Below are 22,574 nucleotides of genomic sequence, written 5' to 3'. Positions count from 1 at the left end.
TTAAATTTTAAATAAAAATTTCAGTCCAATTTAAATAAAAAGTAATAACTCATGTTTTATTAATAACTCATGTTGTTAACTGATTCAAATACCTGAAGAATAAGTAGACTTTTAAATTTGCTTGTCATTATGGATTCTGATTATATGTTTCTTAGAATAAAAAATGATAACAAATTATAATCACTAAATAACTTCTTGGAAAGAAAGGCATAGACTGAAAATTCAATTTGTACTTTCAAATAACTATTACATTTTCTTTTGTATAGTATTTCCTTCATCGAATTGCCTGGTATAATAAATATACATTTTGGGACTGCCAGATGTAAGTATAAGTATACAAGTTAATTTAAAGTTTTAATACACAATTCATAATATTTTGGTGTAAGTGTTTGGGACATACATAACTCTGTTTAAAATACAAGTTAATTTGGTATTGTCTGTTTTGTAGGGCAGCCCTAACTTCACAGTTGGTAAGTTTACCTTTTTTTTTTTTTTTATAATAGAGGATATTTGCTTCTTAGTGGAAAATCCCAAGACTGCCACCCTGTCCATCCAGAACAATCTCTAAGACTGGCAAAAGAGATCTTAGAGGAAATGAGTGACATTTGAACACTCCCACTCCTGGGGATCCCGAACATATGTGCGTTTGCTAAGCCCTGTAAAGTGCCCTCAAACTTTGTAGCCATATGGAAAGACTGAGTTAAGGAAAGAGTACATTGGAGCTCAACGGAACACTTTCCTTTTTGACCTCATGGTTGTGCATGGAAAAGCTGTGCCAGGAAGCAAGTGAGGTAGTTGGAATGATACCTGGTAAATATCTTCTGTTGATTAAAGAATGATTAGATATAAAATTTGCAAAGCTTATATACAAATTCATATTAATGTAAACTTAGTGAAAACTCACAGAAATGATAATGCCTTAGTGTTTGTATATCTACTGTCAAAATTGTGAGGAAAATAGAGTAACACCTTACCCCCCCCACACATGTATACCTACACAAAGTAGGTAACATGAACACCATGAACCTCAACACCATGAGCCTCAGCTTATTTTTCTATTTGACTTCCACTTAGTAGCCTGGAAGACATCCACAGAGCTGAGAGAAATCTGCTGGGGTTATCAACACCCAAGAGGGAACAGACTTCAGAGAAATGAGAGGTAGCCTACAATTATATGAAACATGCTAAGTAACAGGAAATATATTGAAACATCTGAAACAATCTAAACAAACAATAGATATTTTCAAGTAGGTTAAATATCAAGGGAGCAGAAGATCCTTAATAGATCACTCTGGGATATTACGACTTTTCATGACACTACATGAATCACTTGAAATTTATACTTTAAAAGACAATGAAGTTTCTTTACCAGGCACTACCTGCTGGGGAATACGATTGTAGGAACTGTTGTTTTGAGATAATGTAGCATCGTACATGTACTTGTGTCTTTTTCTTTTTGTCTTTTTCCTTTTTATTGGTACCGGGGATCGAACTCACAACTGCCTGCTTGCAAGGCCAGCGCTTATGCCGCTGAGCTAAATCCCCAGCCCCTTGGTACATGTACTTGTAAATGGCTCTAACATTGAGATTCAAGAAAATGGCAAAAAAAATCTTTGAACACTGACGTTTATTGAGTGATTTCTATTTGACAACATTTCAAGTCTTCTTGATTAATTTAACATTCATAAAAACTTTGTTCTAAGTATTCTCAGGTTACCATCACTGTTAAGTTGTTATTATACTCGTTTCACATTTATGACCACAGAAGCACTTAGGACAAAATTTACTTTCCAAAAGTTATAGTTAGGAGGTAGCAGAATCAACATTCATAATTGATGGAGGAAATTATAGTTTCTACTCCCAAGTGTTTCACAAAGTACTGTACTGCAGATGAAGACACAGTTAAAGAAGAAACAACTGATGTCTAAAATATGAAGAAATTAATTATATAGATAATTACAAGAGAGCTAACAGTTACCGTTTTAGAAATGGCTAAAAGAAGAGGACTCTATTAAAGAATAGTGATTTACGTAGTTAGGTGTCCGACATGAGTTAGCGTTCACTGCTTAATCAGCCAATGACAGCCTTGAGCAAAAATAAATAGGAGGTGATGTCTCGAGCCAACAGTCTTCCTCTCACAGAGAGGCTGCCCTCACAGTTTTCTTTGTCATGGTATCTAAGAATGTGGTACTTTTTTCTCTGCTGGTCAATACAAAGCTCTCCAGCTGTTAATCAGATAGTGTTTCTCCAGTCCATATCACTGATGTCCACAGTGAGGTGTGAAAATAGTACAAGTCAAGAACACTTTGGAAATGAAACTGATATTTTTCCAAGGAAAAATTAAGTTTTAATTCTTCAAATATGAATGATACTGAGTTCACTTTTTCCATGTTCTGTGAAGTCACATGTTAAAAATATGAGTCCTTCTGAAGGATGCTGGTCCTCAAAGTAGACAGGTTCACCTCCTTCATCCCTCAGCTACTGCAGTGCACCGTGTGTATGCCTGTTGAGTGGACTTTGAGATGACGTTGTATGGTTTTAATAAAGCAATGCTAAGAAAATAGACAAGGCAGTCTTAAGTTGTTTCCAAGTGCACTGTGGGTTAAAATTAATATTGATGAAGAATATACTACTGAGAAAATGCTAAAACTGACACTTTTCCTACTTTTGGGTGACTGACTTGCCAGACAGATTGTAAATCCACTCCCCAAATCCATGCGAGGTAACCAGGTTAAAATCCACCCAGACTTCATGGCAAAATGTTATTCAAAACTCCAAGTTATTAAGATGACAAAAGTAAGTAAATGTTTGAATCCAGTTTTCACTCATTTTTAACATCATTCAGTATTCAAATGAATATGTAATTTCTCTAAACTTAGTGATACATATTTAGAAGTCTCTTCTAATATTTCCTCTTAACACTGAGAGGTAAATAACCATATTCTACTGAAAAAAGCCATTTTGCATGATAAAATTATTGAAATAATACATAGAAAGGAATATTATACACAGCTAAGTTAGATAGAAATATTACAGGCAGTTAGGTCTATAGTGTAAGGGATTCAGTGCTGAGGATGGGAACACATTAAAACTGTGGCCGGAGGCACATGCCTTGGAGGCCAGGCCTCATGATAAACACAAAATGCCTAGGCCTAATGCCTCCCTGGAAATGAACAATAAATTAACATTAACATCAGGCAGCAGTGGCTGGAACCCCCTGGTTCACCTCATGCTGCAAAGGTCCTTATTCTTTCCATGTGTATTTGCTGCGTGCCCTGCTTCCTCCCCGGACCGATACTCCCCAAGAGGCTAAACTCATAAGGATACTGGTTAATCGGTTTTGCCCCATGCTGTACCTGCCTCATGATTTAGCTCCATAAAACTTTCTCTGTAAACATTTTTCAGGTCCTCTCCTATCTCTCAGGATCTCTCTCTCTCTCTCTCTCTATCTCTCTAATAAACATTTTAAACAAGCGTTTACTACTAATAAACATTTCCTACTCTTAACCTCCATTGTTCCTTAGAATTCATTGTTCGGTTTTGGGGAAGGCAAATTGCGTATCTGACTTCTAGCAATCTAGAAGTTACATTTATTTCCCCTCTATCAATAATCTGGTGCTATGCTTTGCTATGTTCTTTTATAAATTAGACTGTTTCTCTTCCATAGATGGTAGTTGAAAGCACAGTGATAAAGCATTACTGAAGGAATAGGCATTTGAATAGTGTGCCCAGTGAGGTAGCTCCACTCCACAGTCATGTGAGTGTGTACTTAATGATTCCTTTATGAAGCTGCAGCTCGACAACCATTAAAACCAAGTAAAAAATAAACTCAAGTCAGGCATGCATCTTTGGATTACTGTGCTTAATGTATAATAAATATTTAATTAAAACAGAATATATTATAGTGAAGATCATATTGAAATATGTTAATGATTTCATTTTTCATTCTTTATATTTTCAAGTATGTACCCTAATACACATAACATACACAATGTGTACAAAATAGCAAATGTACATAATTTTTTGTGATGGAGATTTATAAGGGTACATATTTTTGTTGATGTGCCCTTTAGTTAAAAATGTCTGGAGAATTCTACTTTGCACAATATGGAATTTTAAGAAATCAGCAAATGTACTCCATTCTTCCAAAAAACAAACCAAAATTTGAGAAAAAAAGTAAAGAATACATTATTTTTAAAGTCATACCCATGGATTAAAGTTCTATCTGTGATTACTAATTGGGAAAATTATTGAACTCTTTGAATTTTGCTTCTGTATTACATAAAGTTTGACTATAACAGCGCTTATCTCATAGATTTGTTGTGTATATTAAATTACATGATTAATGTAAATTACTCAAAATGCTGCCCAATATTAAACATTTCAACAGTGGTTCTTTATGACATTCTTACAGAATGTCTGGAATATTTGATGTGCCCAATAATGTACATAACAACAAGAAAGCATTATTTTGTGGTTTAGTTTCTCTGGACCTTTAAGCAGTATCTTAAATATCAGAACTTATTACTTGTCAGTATTTTGGAACATATAATCTCAAGAAAAAAGAGAGAACTATGTTTTACTTTTGGGACTGTCTTATGAAATTGTGTCAGCAAAATAAATAGCAAAGTAGATACAATTCAAGAATAAGTCAAGCATGTGTCACTCATGTAAATAATTCTTCATTTTTATTGAAATGTGTCCAGGGTAGAGTTGTAAACTCCAGGTCAAAAACCTGACTACTTAAAAGTTCCTTAGTAAAGTAAGAAACAACTATATCGCAAATGTTGAACGATCCATAGCATCTTAAATAAAAGAAGTATAATATAGAGGTGGATAGCTATCTTTTTATACATCCCTACAGTATAGAGCAGAGGTCAGCAAACATTTCTGTAGAAGGCCAGTTAATAAGCAGAGGTTTTGAGAACCTTATGATCTCTGTCACAAAGACTCAACTTTGCCATATGATTAAAGCAGCTTATGATAGTAAATATGTGACTATCACAATAAAACTTTACAAAAAAAGGATGTTACCATTGTTAACTCCTGGTCTAAAATCCCAGGTTCATGACACTAAGAACATTTCTGCATTTCTTGTTTTCATAATTCTTGAGACCTAGGACAATGTCTACCATATAAAAATTCTCCATAAATATTTTTTGAATGAATATAAAGATGAAGGCTATAATATATACTCAAGTCTGAGGAATCCTTAATAGTTTATGTGAAGGAGCTTATAACCATTTAAAACTTTATATTTGTGTTTTGTTCCATATTCTGGATATTTCAACAAAAAGTATATCACTAAAATAGGTTTAAATCTAAATACGCCAACAGAAACTGAGAGGTATGTTATAAATTATCAAAATGTAATGACCCTCTAGGATTAACTTAAGGGGAAAAGATGAGCAAAGTAAAGGGAAAAGGTAAAGTTTATTCTTTACCTTTTGGTTAATAACATGGGACATCTTCAATGCGACACCTAATGGAAAATGGAGGTCTGCAGATTTCATGTGTGCACTGATTAATCTAAGACTTGGACACACAGACAGGCTGCAACAAAGTTTTAGTAATCAAGTTAATAATTCTTCATTAGAAAAGTAACCTCATATTTCTCATGTTAACTAAATAATTGCTCACTGTCACAATGCCTAAAGTTCTATCTTAATATATAATCATCAGAGACTATAAGGATATACTCATATTTTTCACATGCTTCTATGAGGAACTTTTTAGTAGCTGACGTTTTTCAGTATTTGGAAGAATATTCTACTAGAGCCCAAACAGAATCAAATGGGTAAGTACTTGGAATTTTTAACCATGAGGGATAAAGGGGCCCTTTGAAGATGTAACTGAATGTCATGGGCTCATTTTTATAGTGAATTTTAACTGTATGCTGATCTAGAAAGATGCTAAAAAGGATACAAAAGTGAAAGAAAAAACTGCACAGAGTAGAACAACTGCTCAGTTTAACTGACTAAGACACAAACAATGAAAATGTTTCTTGCACATGTACTTGCAGAATGGAATGAGGTTGGAGGTTAGGAAAAATGAAAAAAAAACTTTAAAAAACTTATAAAAATCGTCTGACCACTCTTTAGAATCTGAGATAGAACTGATACAATTAAACTCTAAGTTATATCTAAAATTACTACCAAGCAAATTTTTAATTTGAAAGATAAAATTAGAAATGGCTTAAAGTTGTCTCTCAAATTAACGATCAGTCTTTTGCTTTTAAAGTATGTTTGTATATTTTTAAACAGTAGCACTGTAAGTAGAATGGCTGTCTTATCTTAGTGTATATATTAGAAATCTAGGACCTAAAGAAGATTCACTGTTTGTCCTCTTCACCAATCATATTGCTTTTCAAAACTTTGACATTGTTTGGCCAGCACTGATTGTATTCCAATCCACTGTTAACTTTTCTAGTGAAAGCATGTCACAGATAGGTAGACTGGCATAGGGAGATAAATGGAATAATAATTCCCTAAGAAAATAAATCAGAAAAAGTGGTAGGTAATCATAAAGGCTTCAGTTTTTCTTTTTCTAGATTCCTTTCTTTAAATTTCCTTTGTGGGAAAGCAATTAAGATTTTCCAATAACTGTATCTTGATGGATCACTCACTTCTTCAGCAGTCTTACCTGAGTGATTTTGACATGCTAAATGTTAAGACCAGTATAATGAAAGAAAAATCCAAAAGGTTTTGCTCTCACAAAGCTTATACTCACCTGGAGAAGAGAGATATTAAAAGGTTCTTCACACTACCACATGTCTAATTCTAAATCTCTACAAGTATTCCAAAAGAAAAAACGTGGGCTTCTACGAAGGCATAAACCAGAAAGATTTATTATAGATCAGTAAGGCAGGGAGGACTTCCCCAGGCAGTGTTTTTAATAACTCAGAGATAAATGGGAGTTAACCATATGATGGGATGAGCAAAAGGAGGTGATGTGGAATGTTTTAGTACAGAGATGTCAAGTTACAAGATACTCCCAGGAATTGCCAAGCAGCAGTGTGATTTTAGAGACAGCCCATATGACAGATCAGAAAGGGTCTATCACCTGCAGAGCCACATAGTTAAAGTTTCTGTGTGATCCCGCATAACTGGACTCTTGACCCATGGGTTAGTGTAACATTTATCTAGAGTTTTCACTTCTTACTATTTTGTTAAGAAAACCACAAATGTGTCTGAAATGTTTCACCTGCCGTGTAATCTGTGGCACCTTGTGCCAGTCTCACATGCAGTGAACATTCCAATGCTTGCGTGTGGCTAAACATGACAAATAATGATCAGTAATATCCACCTCTCTTTTCTGATCCGATGCAGTCACAGGGTAAGCACCCCCTAGCACATGCAATTCAACACATGGGTGGTTGGAGACATCTACTTTCTTTGTGTATTGCAGGTAGTGGAAGGCTTCAAAAAAGCTCTTACTGTCAGTAATGTGTTCTACTCCAGGTAGATTTGTTTTCCAGAAACAAAACCTACTTTTTGAATAGATTATGGAGTAGTACTGTTTTACAGGCCCACCACAGTAATAAAACCAATCTGAGTGCTTAGTCACTTGCATTCTGAAAAGCTACACATTTTGATGATAAATAAATTAATGTAGTTCTTCTTAGCATAACCACATTACAGGTTACAGACTTGATCCCAAAAAGGATGCGAACCGAGAATAATGGAAGCTGGAGTGGGGTGAAGAAATGATCAGATATGGTTTCCCAAAACATTATTTCTTCTTCTTCTTTTTATTTAATCGGCACTAGAGATCAAACTCACAACTGTGCGCTTGCAAGGCAGGTGCTTATGCCACTGAGCTAAATCCCCAGCCCCTCAAAACATTATTTCAAGATTACTCATATATCGTCCTAGAATGCTTTTGCTGACTTGCTGCTACAGCCTTGATATCCCTTCTGAGAGCCAGATCACTTCGTGTCCCGTTTGTTCCTGACACTGCTTGAGTGAGGCATCAGTATTTGACAATAGCATGGATACAAAATATCCAGTGTAGATCCCATTTTTTCAAAAGTATTTTTCTTTCATACTGCCTGTACTTTTTAATTTTAATTCTACAAATATTAAGTCAATATTTATAAATTTTTTATTTCTAAATTTGTAAAGAATCTAAGAGAACACACTTTTCTAAACAAAACAGATCTGCAAATTAGAAACCTGATTCTGAAAGAAAATTAAAAATGGTTGAAATACTAAGTTCACCATTCTGCTTTTTAACTAGGAGAAAGAATGTAAAAGGAATTTGTGTAATTAGATGTATTTGATGAATATTAATCAGAATAACCGTAAAAATACAGAGTGGCTATATCTCATATATTGATCTGTGTTTTGTTATGTCCAGGCTTGTAGGTGATGTGTTTTGGTTAGTTGTTGGCTCTCCTTGGAAGATATTTACATAAAAAGATGCTAATTGGAGGCAGAAATATGTATAATAGAATTGATGACTTCCATTTTCAACAAGATAGAAAACATTTTATTTTGGTGTTTTCACCGAGTAAAACAATCAGAAGTTTAGGGAATCATTCTTACAGAGTACCTGACTTGCTGGTTCTCTCACATCTCATCCTGAAACCATTTTTAGAAACCAGGAGATAGGAGTTAGATTTTCATGGACTTAAAAAAGACCTACTTCCTTCATGTTCTTGTGCAAGGAAAAACAAAAGGCCATGTGGCAGGGAAACTGCAGGCTATGATTTTTGATAGACTGGGCTTGCTTCTATTACTCGGTAGTTGAGGGTCAGACTGCTTATACTTTGTAAGCTTTAATTTCCACTTTCAAAAAATACAGTACAGGCATAATGATAGCTCTTGTTCAAATATGTATGAATTAATTTCTAGTGATCAAAAACCACACACTAATGCTGAATAAAGTGGGCTTTCTTGAGCAGATCCCTCAGGAGGCTTTTTTTTTTTTTTTTTTTTTTTTTTTTTTTTTTTTTTGCGTCAGTAGGCATTTTAAATGCTCCCTACCCGGGAAGCTCTAAAACCAGACCTGCACTATTTCCCTGTGAGAAAAAGGAAGCCTGATCAAGCCACACCAATAGTTCCTCTTCTTACAATTAATGAGTAATTTGCATTTTACAGGGTATTTTGAAGGAGAAAGGGGAATGTAATAGCTTCCTAAAACAAGTTTAATGCTCTCAAGTGTATAGAACAACAGTTATGCAAATGTTAATAGAGACTGATTCAAAGAAGGGTTCACCAGTATTGCAGACTTCTTGAGTAAGGGAACTGTGTCACATTCAGGAGTCAGCCAGAAGGAGGATAAGACTATGCACTGTGCTCACTGGCCACGTGTCATATGTTTCGTTAATGAATTCTTAGTGGACAAATGCTTGAAAAATAATATACATAATTTGCTTTAGTATAATCAGTTATTTTCAAGGAATTAGTTTCTTAAGTTATAAATAGCAAAGTCCTCCAGGTACTTATAAATAGGTAAGTCAAGATTTTAGTAGTAGAGTATGAAAATCTACGTAAATATTACCATTTACTGCTGTTATTTTGACTTTCATGCAGTACAGAAGCTTCTGTGAGGATTTACTGAGACATATTAAAAAGTTTCAGAAAGATTAACACTATAAAATGAATGATAATTCTAATGACTATCTTATTCTCCTAACATGTACATGTTTTCTGTCTTTACATTATTGTGTAAGGTCTCTCACTGTAAAACTGCTTTCCTAAGTGAATACTTAAGATTCACTTCATTCTAACCAGTTTTGTCTAATTGGATTTGAGAAACCTAGGAGATATAAAAATATTTTTGGAAATCTAATTTCTGTAGTGTTTTATTCTTGTGCCACATTCTAGGGTCTTCTAAGATTATTGTCTTTGAAGATATTTGGAGTAAAAAGCATTCGAGTATGAAGACATATTGAAGGTTAGTATTGTATTATGTTTTATAAAGTTCATTTTTATCCTTTAAAAAATTCTAGCTATTGTTTCAAGAAGGTTAGAAAAATATCAAAAAGTAACAGAATACTATAAGCACAAAAGTGCTTATTAATATATAACATGAACAAAGTTTAGGATAGTAAAATGCTTTGAACTACAGAGGTCACTAAAAACATGACGAAATAAATCAAAATGTATAATTAAAATACTGATGTTGTTAGCAAAAATACTTAAAATTACAAAAGATACTGTTTCTAAGATTACTTTCTTATAGTAATCTCAAGTGCAGAGCTTAAACACTGGTTTTAATTATTTTTCTTAAATCTCTATGGCCACATGCAAATTTAGAATAGTGGTTATCAATGAAGAGAACTGAAGATATCATTCCTTAGGGAAATTTGGCTGTATCTGGAGACAGTTTTTGTTGTCATATGTAGACAGTGGTGCTACTAGAATCCAGTCAGTAAGGCCTGAGTTCCTGCTAAATCTTTATAATGCACACCACAGCCTTTACAATGAAGATTGGGTCCAGTGTGCCAACTGTATTGCTATGCTAAAATTCTTTTGATTGGCACATTCCTACTTAGCCATCTTTTTACCACAAAAGATAGATAACAATACTTGATATTGACAAAAAAAGTTAGAAGAAGAACAGTCTCAGATATTTTTGGTAGAGAAATCAAATTAAAGAATCATTTTGAGAGGTAATTTATAATTTATAATTTTAGAAACTGTACAAATGCATGTCTGGCTCTAAGAAGTTCTTTCTAACAATTTTATTTGGTGGATACATACAACTATATTAGAATAAGGAATATTTGTGCAAGGTTATTTGTAATAAGGAAACATAGGAAATGAATTAAGTGTTCATCTGTAGGGAATTAGTTGAATACCACTGCATGTACATATTATACAATGATATAAATGGTAACCTGCATATTCTGAAGAGATTCCTCACATATTACTAGGAAGGGATATTTAGTTTTTAGTTCAATCTTTTAATACTTACATTTCTTTCAGTCTTGGATAATTTGTACAATTAAAGAATAATGTAACTGGGTATGCATATATGTTATATATAACATGTACATAATAAATGTTTTATATATGTATATATGTGTATATATATAAATAGATATGACCTGTCTTATAGAGATTATGTGAGGAATTTGTTTTTGAGTAGGTTTTAATAGTTACTTCTTGGCAGAAGGGAATTAAAAGACTGTAGACACAGAAAGAACAGTTATGGGAGACCATCATAAAAACCTGAGTGGATTTCAGGGCAGATCTGAAAAGAAGGGGGTAAGAATAACAATGTAGCAACACTCAATTATAAGAATCCTGATTTAATTTCTAATGAAAGTTCACAATTTTTAAAGCAAAATGCCTTCTTTGGACATAGCTTAATTAGTATTTGGTTCAATCAAGCAAATTCTATTCTTCAATACTGAAGGTATTTATGAGAAAGTTTGATTTCTACTTAAAAGTTAAATGATTTTTACAAGCTTTTTAATATTTGTGTACTTGAATCTAATAAAGTGCATAGTTTTTGTTGGAGGAAGGCAGTATTAAAGATTAAAAATATTGAAGAGAAATTATGGAAATTATCTTCAGGTTGCAGCTTGCTTTACAAAGACTTAGAAGTCTCTTTCTTGTGCAGCTCACTCTTCAATAACATGGCCAGGCCTTTTCATGGTTAGGTATAATCTCAAATTTTAAATGTAGTAATTAATAGATACATAACAGATATGAACCAGGGTCACTGGTTCATATTGCTGAATTTGAGAGATTCTTAATATAAATGAGCAAACACCTAAGGAAGTACTTTCATGTGATCAATGAAGAAAATGTTCCTGTTTAAATACCAAAGTAGTTGACACTTATCAAAGTAGATTAAAAGCTTGAACATTTGTTTGAAATAGCAAAAACCTACAGGCAGCAAAAACTACCAGAGCTGAACCTGTTGAGTTTTTGCTCATGTACTACTCATGTCTCAAAGGTATTTTACAGCACAACTCCAAACCGGGGCTCCTCTAGAAAGCAAATACCATTTAAGGCATATCCTTACTGTATAAAGGAAATGGAGTGATTTATGAAAATGATAGCAGTTGTTCTGCAGATTTCTTCTCTGGTTTACAAGTCTTCCCAGATTCATTCACAGAAATTTGTGAAAGAAATCTTGTCCCACATTTAAGGCCATAAAATTGTTGCCATTTGAAGGGTTACTTAGATTTTGTTTTGTCTCCAGAAAATAAATGCTACTTATTCAATTAAGTTTTGTAGATTTTGTTTTACTTTATTTTTCCCCTGGAAAATGGTAATAGGAGTCTTAGCAAATGCCATATCACAACTGGTACATATATTATAATCATAGCTTGCTTAATTAAATACTGCCACATACTCACCAATATTTTAAAAGTGAAGATATGCAGAAAGTTACACACAGAGTATATTTGATGATGCACATTCTACTAATATGTAAATTTTAGCTGCGAATTCTGGTTAATTTTTAATACAGAACAAATAGGAATACAAGATTGTCTTCAAAATTATTGTGCATTTTTTTTAACTGTCAAAAAGTGAATGCTTTTATAAATGTATTTTTCCTTTTACAGTATCCTTGTTGTATTGGGCTGGCATTGTTATTTTCATTTATATGATAGGAATCTAGGGTAAATAGTAGTTAAATAGTTTAAGAAAGATCACACGACCTTTCTTGCTGCATCATGTAATACTGTGGTTTTATAATGGATCAATTAAAGTGCACACATAACTACTAAGGAATTACATGGTGCTTCTATGTGCTAGGGTGAACAAAAAGTAGTGTAATGCATGCAGATAACTATCATTTGTGACAAAACAGTGTTCTAAAAGTAGTATGTAGATTTACAATCAAACCTATGGGAGTATCCTGGAGAAAGAGATTAGTTACAAAGCTGGAAAGGTTTCCACGTCTTTGTGCACTAATTAATAAGATTCTAACAGTAAAGCTTTGCATAAGCTTTGGCTTACTGAGTGCAGAGGGCTAAGGAAATATCCAAGGGACAGCAAGTATAATAACAAGGATGAAGTATGTGGAGCAGTCGTGGTGTGAAGCTATATAGTGAGACATAAGGATGAAAATAGGCAAGCTTTAGCTGGATTACTGCAAACTTTATTTTACAACCAAGACCATTTGGATTACAGGCAAATGAGAACTATCAGCCCTAGAATTTGGAAAGCAGGAAAATCCAGGAGTGGGAGTCCAGCTAAGACACTTACTATCTTTTGAGTAAGTGCACTCTATACTCAATTTATCCTCTTTCAAAATAAATCACACATACACATACAACCTCCACCCACACACAATTCTTACTAGGATATTTAAGGATTAAATTAAGTGCTCCAATACATGGAAAATACTTATATACCAGCCCCATAAATACGAGGGTTTAATTTTTGTTGTTATTATGAATAGTTCCCACTATCTGATGTACTTGAGGGCACTTTATTCTGGGTAGATTACATAAAATGAGAAAGAATAATAGCAGAAAAGTAGGTCAAAGGTGATTGCATAAGAAGCAATATAACAAAATGAGAGTTGAATTTTAGATTACAATAAGAAACGATTGCAAACACTAGGTCCAACATTTATGTGTAAACTTATAATTTTAGGCCAAGCACATAACATCTTGAATCAAACTGTCTTTTTGTGAACTCTAAAATTAGGTAATAAAAATATGACTGATTTAAGCAAATTCCATATTAAAGTCTTAGCCAGATGTTTCAAAAGTGGTGGGTATTCAATAAACTGCAGATTTAAAAAACTCTTATTGTTAGCAATACCAGAAAACTACTGATGGGCCGTAAAGGTCGGACTATAGCTTACTGTTTTTTTTTTTTGTAGTTCTGTATTATTTGTACCCTTACACTGTTTTGTTTTGTTCTGCTTTTTTTCTCTTTTTCCTTTTAAATAAAAAAAAAATAAAATTAAAATTTAAAAAAATGGAGAAGCAATATGTAAGTTATTCTTAAGTAGGTAAAAATCTGATGAGTCACTATTAACAGTCTGGATTAAAGAGTGTAATTTTACATAATTCTTGGAACCCATTATTAATAGAACAAAGATGGTACTTTAGTATTTTTGGCATTGACAGGTTTTCAATGCTATTTTTTCTTGTGCCCTTTTTCCTCGCTCCAAAGTTTCTAGCAATTGACTGACAGAAATTAAAGTTCATGCTGTGAATTCTCTGCCCATTCCCTACCCTATAAAGCAAACTTCGCTTCTTGCTACATCCATCAACAGGTTCTCCTCCTGCTTCAGCCTGGCTGAACGATGAGGGAAGCCATGCTGACCTCTCTCCTATCTCATCAGTGTCACTTAATATTTAAACTATATTGCTTCTTGCCATTTGTTTTGACTTGTTTTCTTCTTGATAGTATAGTAGGCAGGAACAATTCTTATATTTCCTTTTGACTGTTGTCATTTTCAGAGAATCCAGTTACCATGTTGAACCTAATTGCATGGCTTAGTATCCTTAACTACCAGAATATTACCAAGCATACCATGATTTTCCAAAATGGAAAGTGGTAATCTATTTGAATATCTGAATATAATTTAGAAAGTAATCTTTACTTAGCAAATATTTTTTAAGAGAAAAATTTATTTTTTCCCCTAAAGGTAATGACATAAATCTATTTGGCACAGCTTCTAATAATTTTATATTATAAAAACCATATATAGTCTTTACTTCAGTTTTCATTACAGAACTTTGATGGACCAGTGTTTATGTCCATGTCCATGTGTTTGGGGCAGCGTGGTTGGTTCTGGGATACAGTCTCTCTATTGCCTCAACTCTACTCCTTAGCTCTTGGGGGCCAGAAGGATCTGATCATCTGCTGGCAGTGAGAGGAAGTTCACTACATCACTTTAGTTTAGTTTGGTCCTTGATACTGCTGATATTTATGGCTTACACAATGACCTCCAGGTGATGTTCTAGATCATACTTTTGGCATTTATATTATTTCATTTCCACCTTGGCCTATTAATAATTCTTAGCCCATTTTCCTAGTTGTATATAACTTCATTAGACCTGGGAAGGCTTCTGTATTGTTTTCACTCCTCTAGCCTTCCTGTGCTCATAGAACAACTAAGGTTTTGTGTGTTTTCCCATCATTTGATTCCTAGGCCCATGGTATAATAATTCCTTTCTCCCTTGCTGTTGAGGGATATTCTAGTAAGCAAGCAGCCTAGAGGAAATTCTAAGCAAAAGCAGGTGCTAGCTACTGTGTTCATACTTGGCCTCAAATCAGGAGATTTAAGTCAAACTCATAAAACTCTCTTCATCATGCTCTGCTCTTCTGTGTAGCAAAAAGATACAAAAATTCTAAAGTCATCTAGCAACCTGGAGTCAGAATGATAGCTTTCCTCTTACTGTTTCTGATTATTCTTTCTACAAACCCTTTGGCATATTGCTCCCCAGTGTCTTCAGGAGATGGGGGAGCAGCACTATCTTTCTTTCTCATTGCCAGGGAAAAAGCAAAACTTCTAACAGAAAACACTGTATTCTCCCAAGGGCACACCTCCCTAACACTGGGTCACCACTCTTTGAAACTCACTCTCCAGTCATCTTACTGAGCTGAAGCTGGTCCGAGTGCCTCTCTGTAAGACTAGGGGTAAGTGCCAGGCCAAAAGTAGTCTTCAGTGTCTTTGATTTTATGTTTGAGCTAGAGGAAAACTGTATTTTAACATCATGTTTTTCAGATTTACAATAATAACACTAACAATAATAATATGCCAACATTAGTATAGAGAAAGTAGAGTTAATTAACTCATTTTGGTTCAATAATGAAAGAGTTCCTGCCATTTTAAAACACATTATAAATACAAGTAGTATTTAGTTTTAAAGTGAAATTGAGATGTTTCATCCATTTCTTAAGTAACTTGATCTTTTGTTTAACGTGGGAATGACTATCACACTGAAACTGTACAGAAGATAAGTTGATCCATTAATTCCAGACTAAAACAGTATAATGATGTTCATTTAGAAAATTTGTAAGACTTTTTAAACATAATTCCATCTATAGACTATGTACCTTACTGTGCAATAACCCAAAATTAAGTGTGTCTTGTAGAAGTCCATGTCAAAGAGGATTTCATAAAACACTTTCTCTTTGTTACTTAGAGAAACAGGCTCACATATTCTGTTTTATTGCAATCTCTAGTTTGTTTTTCATCCAAGCTCAGAATCTTTGTTCCACAGAACTTTTACTTACACAAAACGGTATCAGAGATGATTCCTCCTTTCATGAGGGAATCAGTAAAATTAGAATGCTTAGAGCATCTTCTCTTCGAGTACTCTGAGCAGAGCCACCAGTTTAGATGCGTAAATGGGAGACCATTCAGTCTGCATTCTCATGGAGGCTGAAAATACTGGAGTTATAATAAATGAGCTCAAATTGTTTTAGCTGAAATCTAGCCAGTGGTTTTACAAAGTATTGCTGGATTAATTATGAGAATTAGAAACAATTTTCCATGATTAGGAAGTGTAAGTTTTTGAATGTACTTGATTTTACCCCTGCTATTAAAAAATAAAGCCTGATGAAAATTCTCTGCTCTGCATTTCAAGTCTTTCTCCTCTTAGCAGCTCCCTCTCAACCATCAAAAACTCAAGAGAATACAGTAAAACAGAACAGGCAAATTCAGAAGAGACGGCTCGTTTATGTTCAAAATATATGGAAGAAAGTTGTCCACAATATTGTCACAATTCCTGCACTCACAATTCATTCCATTCTAGAGTCTTGTCAGACCTCCCAGATTCATTGATGGACTATTATATTCAGAATGGCTGCTGAAAACTTTCAGCACTTAGAAATGCTCTTGAGACGTATAAAAATGTCTTTATTTAGAATGGAACATATAATACCTGCCAAATTTGTAGGTTTGAAACCACTTTCAATAAGAATTAAAAGGCCCTCTTCCTTGCTGAAATAGGACTATCAATATATTTACGACTTGTCTGCCCATGAGAAATAGTGGGTTCTTGTCTCTGACGTTGCAATTTGGGTTAAAATCACCTTGTGATGACAGGGTACATAAAGATGATAAAACTGTAAAGATGACAGTCTAATCTTCAAAGATGACTGATCATCGATAAAAGATTAAATAACATAAACATCTGAAATACCAGATTATCAGTTGGTCAGCACACTTTCAATACTGAAGTATGCTGATACACTACTGATGAGTGAAGAATGCTTTTTTTACATTAGGCAAAAATTTATCCCTCTTTAAAAGGATCCAAATAAATTAAATTGCATGGAATTAAGAAGCTCTCTGTTTTTTCTCAGTCACAATGCAATTTTGTAAAATGTTAACACATGACACACTGCAGTGTTCCAAGCTATTTTTTAAAAAAATATAATGCCTGGTTTCTGGGAATTTTAAGCACACTTTCATCATAGCTCTTTTGAATTTTAACAACAATTTTCTATATACTTACAAGAATGATTAGACATGCTGGTCCTATAAAACTCCAAATAAAGTTGTTTTCTGTGCTAAGCCAACACCTAGAAAGTAAATAAATAAAATTCATAAGTAAGTTTCTATTTACTTTACAGCAATATTCTCAAGGATATGCAAAATATATACAGAATTGTATTTAATGCTCAAGAAATCATCTTAACTTACACTTTAGTGGTGCCATAATATCTGTATCCTAATGACGCTGAGAATCCAACTACCACAGCTGGGCTGAGATAGCCAAAGACATAAAAATTCTTGTGCAAAAATCCCTTGTTGTAGATGACTCCCACAACAATAAGATAGAGGTGTATTCCTTCAATGCACATCCACGCAAAAGCAGCTAAAAAGAAATAATGTAGTAGTCCAGCGATAATTGAACAGAAGAGCTAGAAATCAAAGAAAGAAACTGTAAGCGATGTTTGCTTAACTGTACACAATAAAAATCTCAACTTTTCCATGAATTATGCTATCAAATGTATGCTCACATTAAAATATTTGTGTCATGTCAGTTTTTAAAGATGCACTACTACTTCTGATTTTAAAAATTTGGGGTTCTTCAGTGTTAAGCATTATTCAATCCTGCACTAGAATCACCCTTACTACCCTTGTCCAGAGATTTGTCATGATGTGATAAACCATATCACTCACATATCAAATACAGTATCTTTTGCATGTGATTTGATTTTGGTTTATTACTTTATGAAGCGATTTTGCCTCTCTTTTATTCATACTACAGAATGAAAATGAATGGTAAAATGGTGGTAAGCAAAAGAACATTATATCTCTTGATTAAGTGACAAAACTGAATTTATAGAATAGCTAAGTGATATGTTTTACCTAGATATCCTTTGTAGAGTTGCTTTAGGTGGTAAGATTAGTAAGCAAATTTGAAATAGGTTCAGTTAAACATTATGACTTCACAACAAAACTAGAGTTAGGCTAAAGCTAGACTCTAAGATTAGAGAACAGAAAAGAACAGAAAAAGAAGTACTTATATATCCCTTTCTTTCCAGAACAAATAAGAACTTTCATCAGAGAGACAATATAAGGCACTTTACCTATCCCACTTGTTAAAACAATATAATGCAAGAATCAGATTGCACATTGAAATACACTGGAGAGTACTTGCTATAGTTGAGAACCAGAAAGGTCACTGGCGGTTAAAATTGGGGAGCTATAAGTAAGAGTTGAATGATGGCTTCAAAATAGGAATAGTTTAATAAGTGAGAATTGAAAATAAACACTTGAAAGAATAGTTTTTGAAGCAAAGATGAAGGGAGGAATTGAAAGAGAAAATAAGCCCTGGAATTTTGTGTGAGGTAAAATTTAGAGGAATTACTAATCCTACTGTCTACAGTTCTGCATATGTTACATGTTTAAAAGAAATGTTTTGTGTTATGCATTTCAGAGGAAAACTTGACTGTTATTTCCTTAAGGATTTATGAGAAGAATGGAAATACCAAGGCCCTTTCAGGTCTATGGCTGAGACAGGACATTTCTGTGATCTGTGTGTCTGAGGAGAGCCCTGATTAGCGGGCAGGGGCTGCTGCTGTGTGTCACCCACTGCAGTTCTCGGGTCTCACAGGATGCTGCCAGCGAGTCACTGAACACAGGCGACTTACTGAGAAATCCCTGCTCCTTGAGAGACAAGAGGACTCCTCTGCCAGGTGACGCTAGCTCAAGGATTTGCCAGAAGGCTCCTCGAAAGCAGTGCTGAGCTTTGCTTAGAGCTGCAGGGGTGTGTAACCTCTCCATCCATTCTTCTTTTCCTCCCTCTCTCCTTCACTTGAACTGCTCACATGATCTGCATCATTTCTGCTGGCTTTCCTAGCCTTCTATTCCCTTTTCTCTTACAGGTACTTCTAATAGACTTACTCTATGCTTAACCCCGTCTTAGTGTCTGTTTCCAGGAAGACAGAGATTATCACAATATGACACTTTGCGATAAGGCCCGAGATCAAAAATCATGGGAAATGGAGTATTTAAGAAAGTGCAAAAATCAGGTAAAGATGATTTATCATGTTTCATCCTATAAATCTAGCAGCTTTTCTGTTCAATCTGTATCATAAGTTAAACTTTATTTCCAGTCCACTCTCTGCAATCTTTATGTAATGCCCATCTAAAAACAAAACAAGCATTTCTTTAAAGTTTCCCAAGTTTTAATTTACTCCATTAATTCATCATAAAGAGAAATTTTGGGTTAACAGACTCAGAAGTGGGTTGATTATATCTGTTAGTGTTATCAAACTTTGAAAAGATAGCTTAAGAAAAATTCTATTGTATGTTGGTTCCAACTTACTTTTCCAAGATGCATGTTTAGAAAAGTGCAAAAATAGAAAATAAAATAGAGAGTAGTAGGGTCTACGTACCTTATTAGTATTTATATTAATCCCAATGAGAAAAACAAGTTCAGCAAGGAACAGGCTACAGCAGAGATTTTTGTGAATTGTTGTCCTGGTGCTTTGAATTTCACTGAAGAACCAGAAGGTAAAAATACATATGGCAAGACAAATCAGTGAAATAATTATTCCTAGCTGGGTGATCCTTGTAAGAATATTATAGTCTTTAACACCCTAAGGGAAAATAATAATAAAGCTGTTAAGAGAATAACTCAGCCACTTGTCACATGAACTATAACGTGTAATGAACTTCTTTTTTTGGTGAGGCATTCATCAAAATGTTCATAAAAGGTAAAACTACAAATGTGCACTTAGATGAGAAATTTTTTCTAATTTTGAAAATCCTCAATACTGAGAAAAGTCTAACATAAATCATGTAGCACTTTAGCAGCACTGTCTTTAGGGATTTTTTCCCTCTCTCAGCATAGTATTTATTAGTATATAGTTTAATAGTATATGGTTATCACCATTGGCTTCATGATATTGGAAAGGTAATTCATTATTCTAATGGGAAAATCATTAATTAAAACATTTTTCAGTAGTATGTTCAAGTCTTATTTTTATGCAGTGATTCATCTAAAATACATTAAACAAAGGTATGAGAAAAGTTGAATGTGTAGAACACCAAAATGGTGTATTTCACAGATTTTGAAATGGGAAATACTTTTTTTCTAACTAGAACACCATTTACTTTCATGTTCAGAATAGAGGCTACTTTGATTGATTAATATCCTGAAAAAAATCATCTTTATTTTCTTTCATGCAGATTTACTAGGACATTTTATCAACTTAATAATGGATTGTAAGTATGTATGGAAGTAAATTTACAATCTGGTGAGCACTGTGACAGAGACATAAAATAAGGGATTATATAATTATATAATATAAACAAGATATTACTGAAGTAAGATACGGATTATGAAGTTATGCATAGTACATATATTCCATATTTGAAAATTTTATATGCTTCTGCAATTTGAAAAATATATTAGTTGTAAATATGCTAAAATTTATTGATCAGATATCACATAGGTTGTGGAACTTTGCCACTGGTAAAAATGAACTTTCAATAACAAAAGGTAATGGTCCTTATAATAAAATTTGTAAATGACTATTGAAAGCAGTGTTTAAAAATAAGAGACAATGAATAAAGATTTCATTTCACATGTAATCTGATGGATAGTATGACTACATAAATCATAAATTAGAAATAACCTAAATCCATACTAGATATGTCCTAAAAGATAGAGATAAAATGTAAAGAAGTATAATATTGAAATTATATTAAATATGCTATTCACACCCAAGGAAAATAAGAAAATTCTTTACTCTTTTGAATGACATAGGAAAAACGGAAAAATAAACATAGATTGATTTCTATGTATGAAGTAAAAAACTGTCTTACAATTGAGGAGCCAGAAGACATCAAAATTGCAAAATGTGTCAGGTGATTACAGCAGCATGTGGTGTGGGTTTCATTTGAATCTGTTACTTCACAACCCTCTGGGGACCAGGTACCATTCATGGTATCAGATGAGTAGTTCCAAAAAACACACTGAGTCTTATCCTTCCCTGTGATCTGAAAAAGAAACATTTTACTGATGGAAAAAAGAGAAAAAGTTATACATACAGCACTTTATTTCTTTACTCATATCTAAAATACCACACATATGATTAAAACAGTGCTTAAAAGTTAAAACAAATTATAATCAGTAAAGGATGTTGCTATGTGGTAGAATTGAAATTTATATTGTAACAATACTACATTTTCTATCCCATGTCACAATTAAACGAGACCATGTGTGTAAGTCATTTGGAACAGAATATTACACAATAACATATATCTTTTTGCAATAAATATGTATGATTTACTGAATATTTTCCATTTATCCATGTTGTGAAAACACAACATTGAACAAAATGGAAAAAGGCACTTGCCCTGTTGACCTTACATCTTAATTGGAGATGAAAATATAATTAAACAAAAAATATGAACTGGTAAGGAGAAAAATGAAGTGGAAGTTGGTTCAAGGAGACTTTTCCTAGGAGATATTTCAGTGAAGTGAGGAGAAGCCTTGCTGACTTGGGAGGAGACAGTTCCAGACAGTTGAAACAGCAAATAGAAAGCTCTGCAGTGAAACTGAGCAGGTACTTTCTAGAAGAATCTAGAAGCCAGTTACAAGCCAGAAGTGTTTCAAAAGGTTGAACTGTATGAAAAAAATTGAAACACTTGATCAAATTTCCCCCAAAAAAGGTTGGAAAAGTCCAATCCCAGAGAAACCAGAAGCACTCGAGAACTGGGGAAGGAGAGTCAGCGGGAAGTGTGGGGTTGTTCAGAAAACAAGATGTTAAGGGACAGTCTGTTCATACACTGACCTCCATACCATTTTTCTGGTTTCCTTACAGCCAGGCTACAAGCCTAAAGTATGAAAAGATAATTGGTTGGCTCAAATGAATGATTTTAGTCACTGACCTTGTAATTATGTCAGTACCACGGTTAGGAACCTGCCTAGTGAAAAGTGTCTAGGGAAGCAGCTCTCTGCCACAATCTAACTGGCTCCCTGGGTGCCATCAGCCAACATGAGTGTGTGTCCATGAACCACCAGATGCCAGGAGCACACGGTCAGAGGAAAGAAAGGCAACCAAGGCAAACTAGACCACGGAAAGGAAGTCAAGTCTCTGCAGGACGCAGCGAAGAGAATTTACAGTAAACACAGTGTCTCAGAGAGATGAAACATTAAAAATCAATGAGTGCCA

General features: G+C 33.9%; 1 protein-coding gene across 1 annotated transcript in view; it reads right to left on the bottom strand.

The window, feature by feature from the left end:
- The window catches only part of Adgrl4 (adhesion G protein-coupled receptor L4), a 92,090-nt gene that overhangs the window by 9,670 nt on the left and 59,846 nt on the right, over window positions 1–22,574 (bottom strand). Inside the window, exons 10-13 of the mRNA XM_003478805.4 lie at window positions 21,223–21,396; window positions 19,788–19,991; window positions 17,584–17,804; window positions 17,396–17,462 (exon numbers count right to left, since the gene is read on the bottom strand). Coding sequence (XP_003478853.1) covers window positions 17,396–17,462; window positions 17,584–17,804; window positions 19,788–19,991; window positions 21,223–21,396 — 666 coding nt within the window. The remainder of the gene's footprint in view (window positions 1–17,395; window positions 17,463–17,583; window positions 17,805–19,787; window positions 19,992–21,222; window positions 21,397–22,574) is intronic.

This window comes from Cavia porcellus, unplaced genomic scaffold, assembly GCF_034190915.1.
Source record: "Cavia porcellus strain 051 isolate PalLab524CR breed Dunkin Hartley unplaced genomic scaffold, mCavPor4.1 scaffold_1, whole genome shotgun sequence".
In the NCBI taxonomy this organism is placed as follows: domain Eukaryota; kingdom Metazoa; phylum Chordata; class Mammalia; order Rodentia; family Caviidae; genus Cavia; species Cavia porcellus.
The sequence above is the reverse complement of the archived record's forward strand: the minus strand, read 5'-3'. Positions and strand labels throughout refer to the sequence as shown.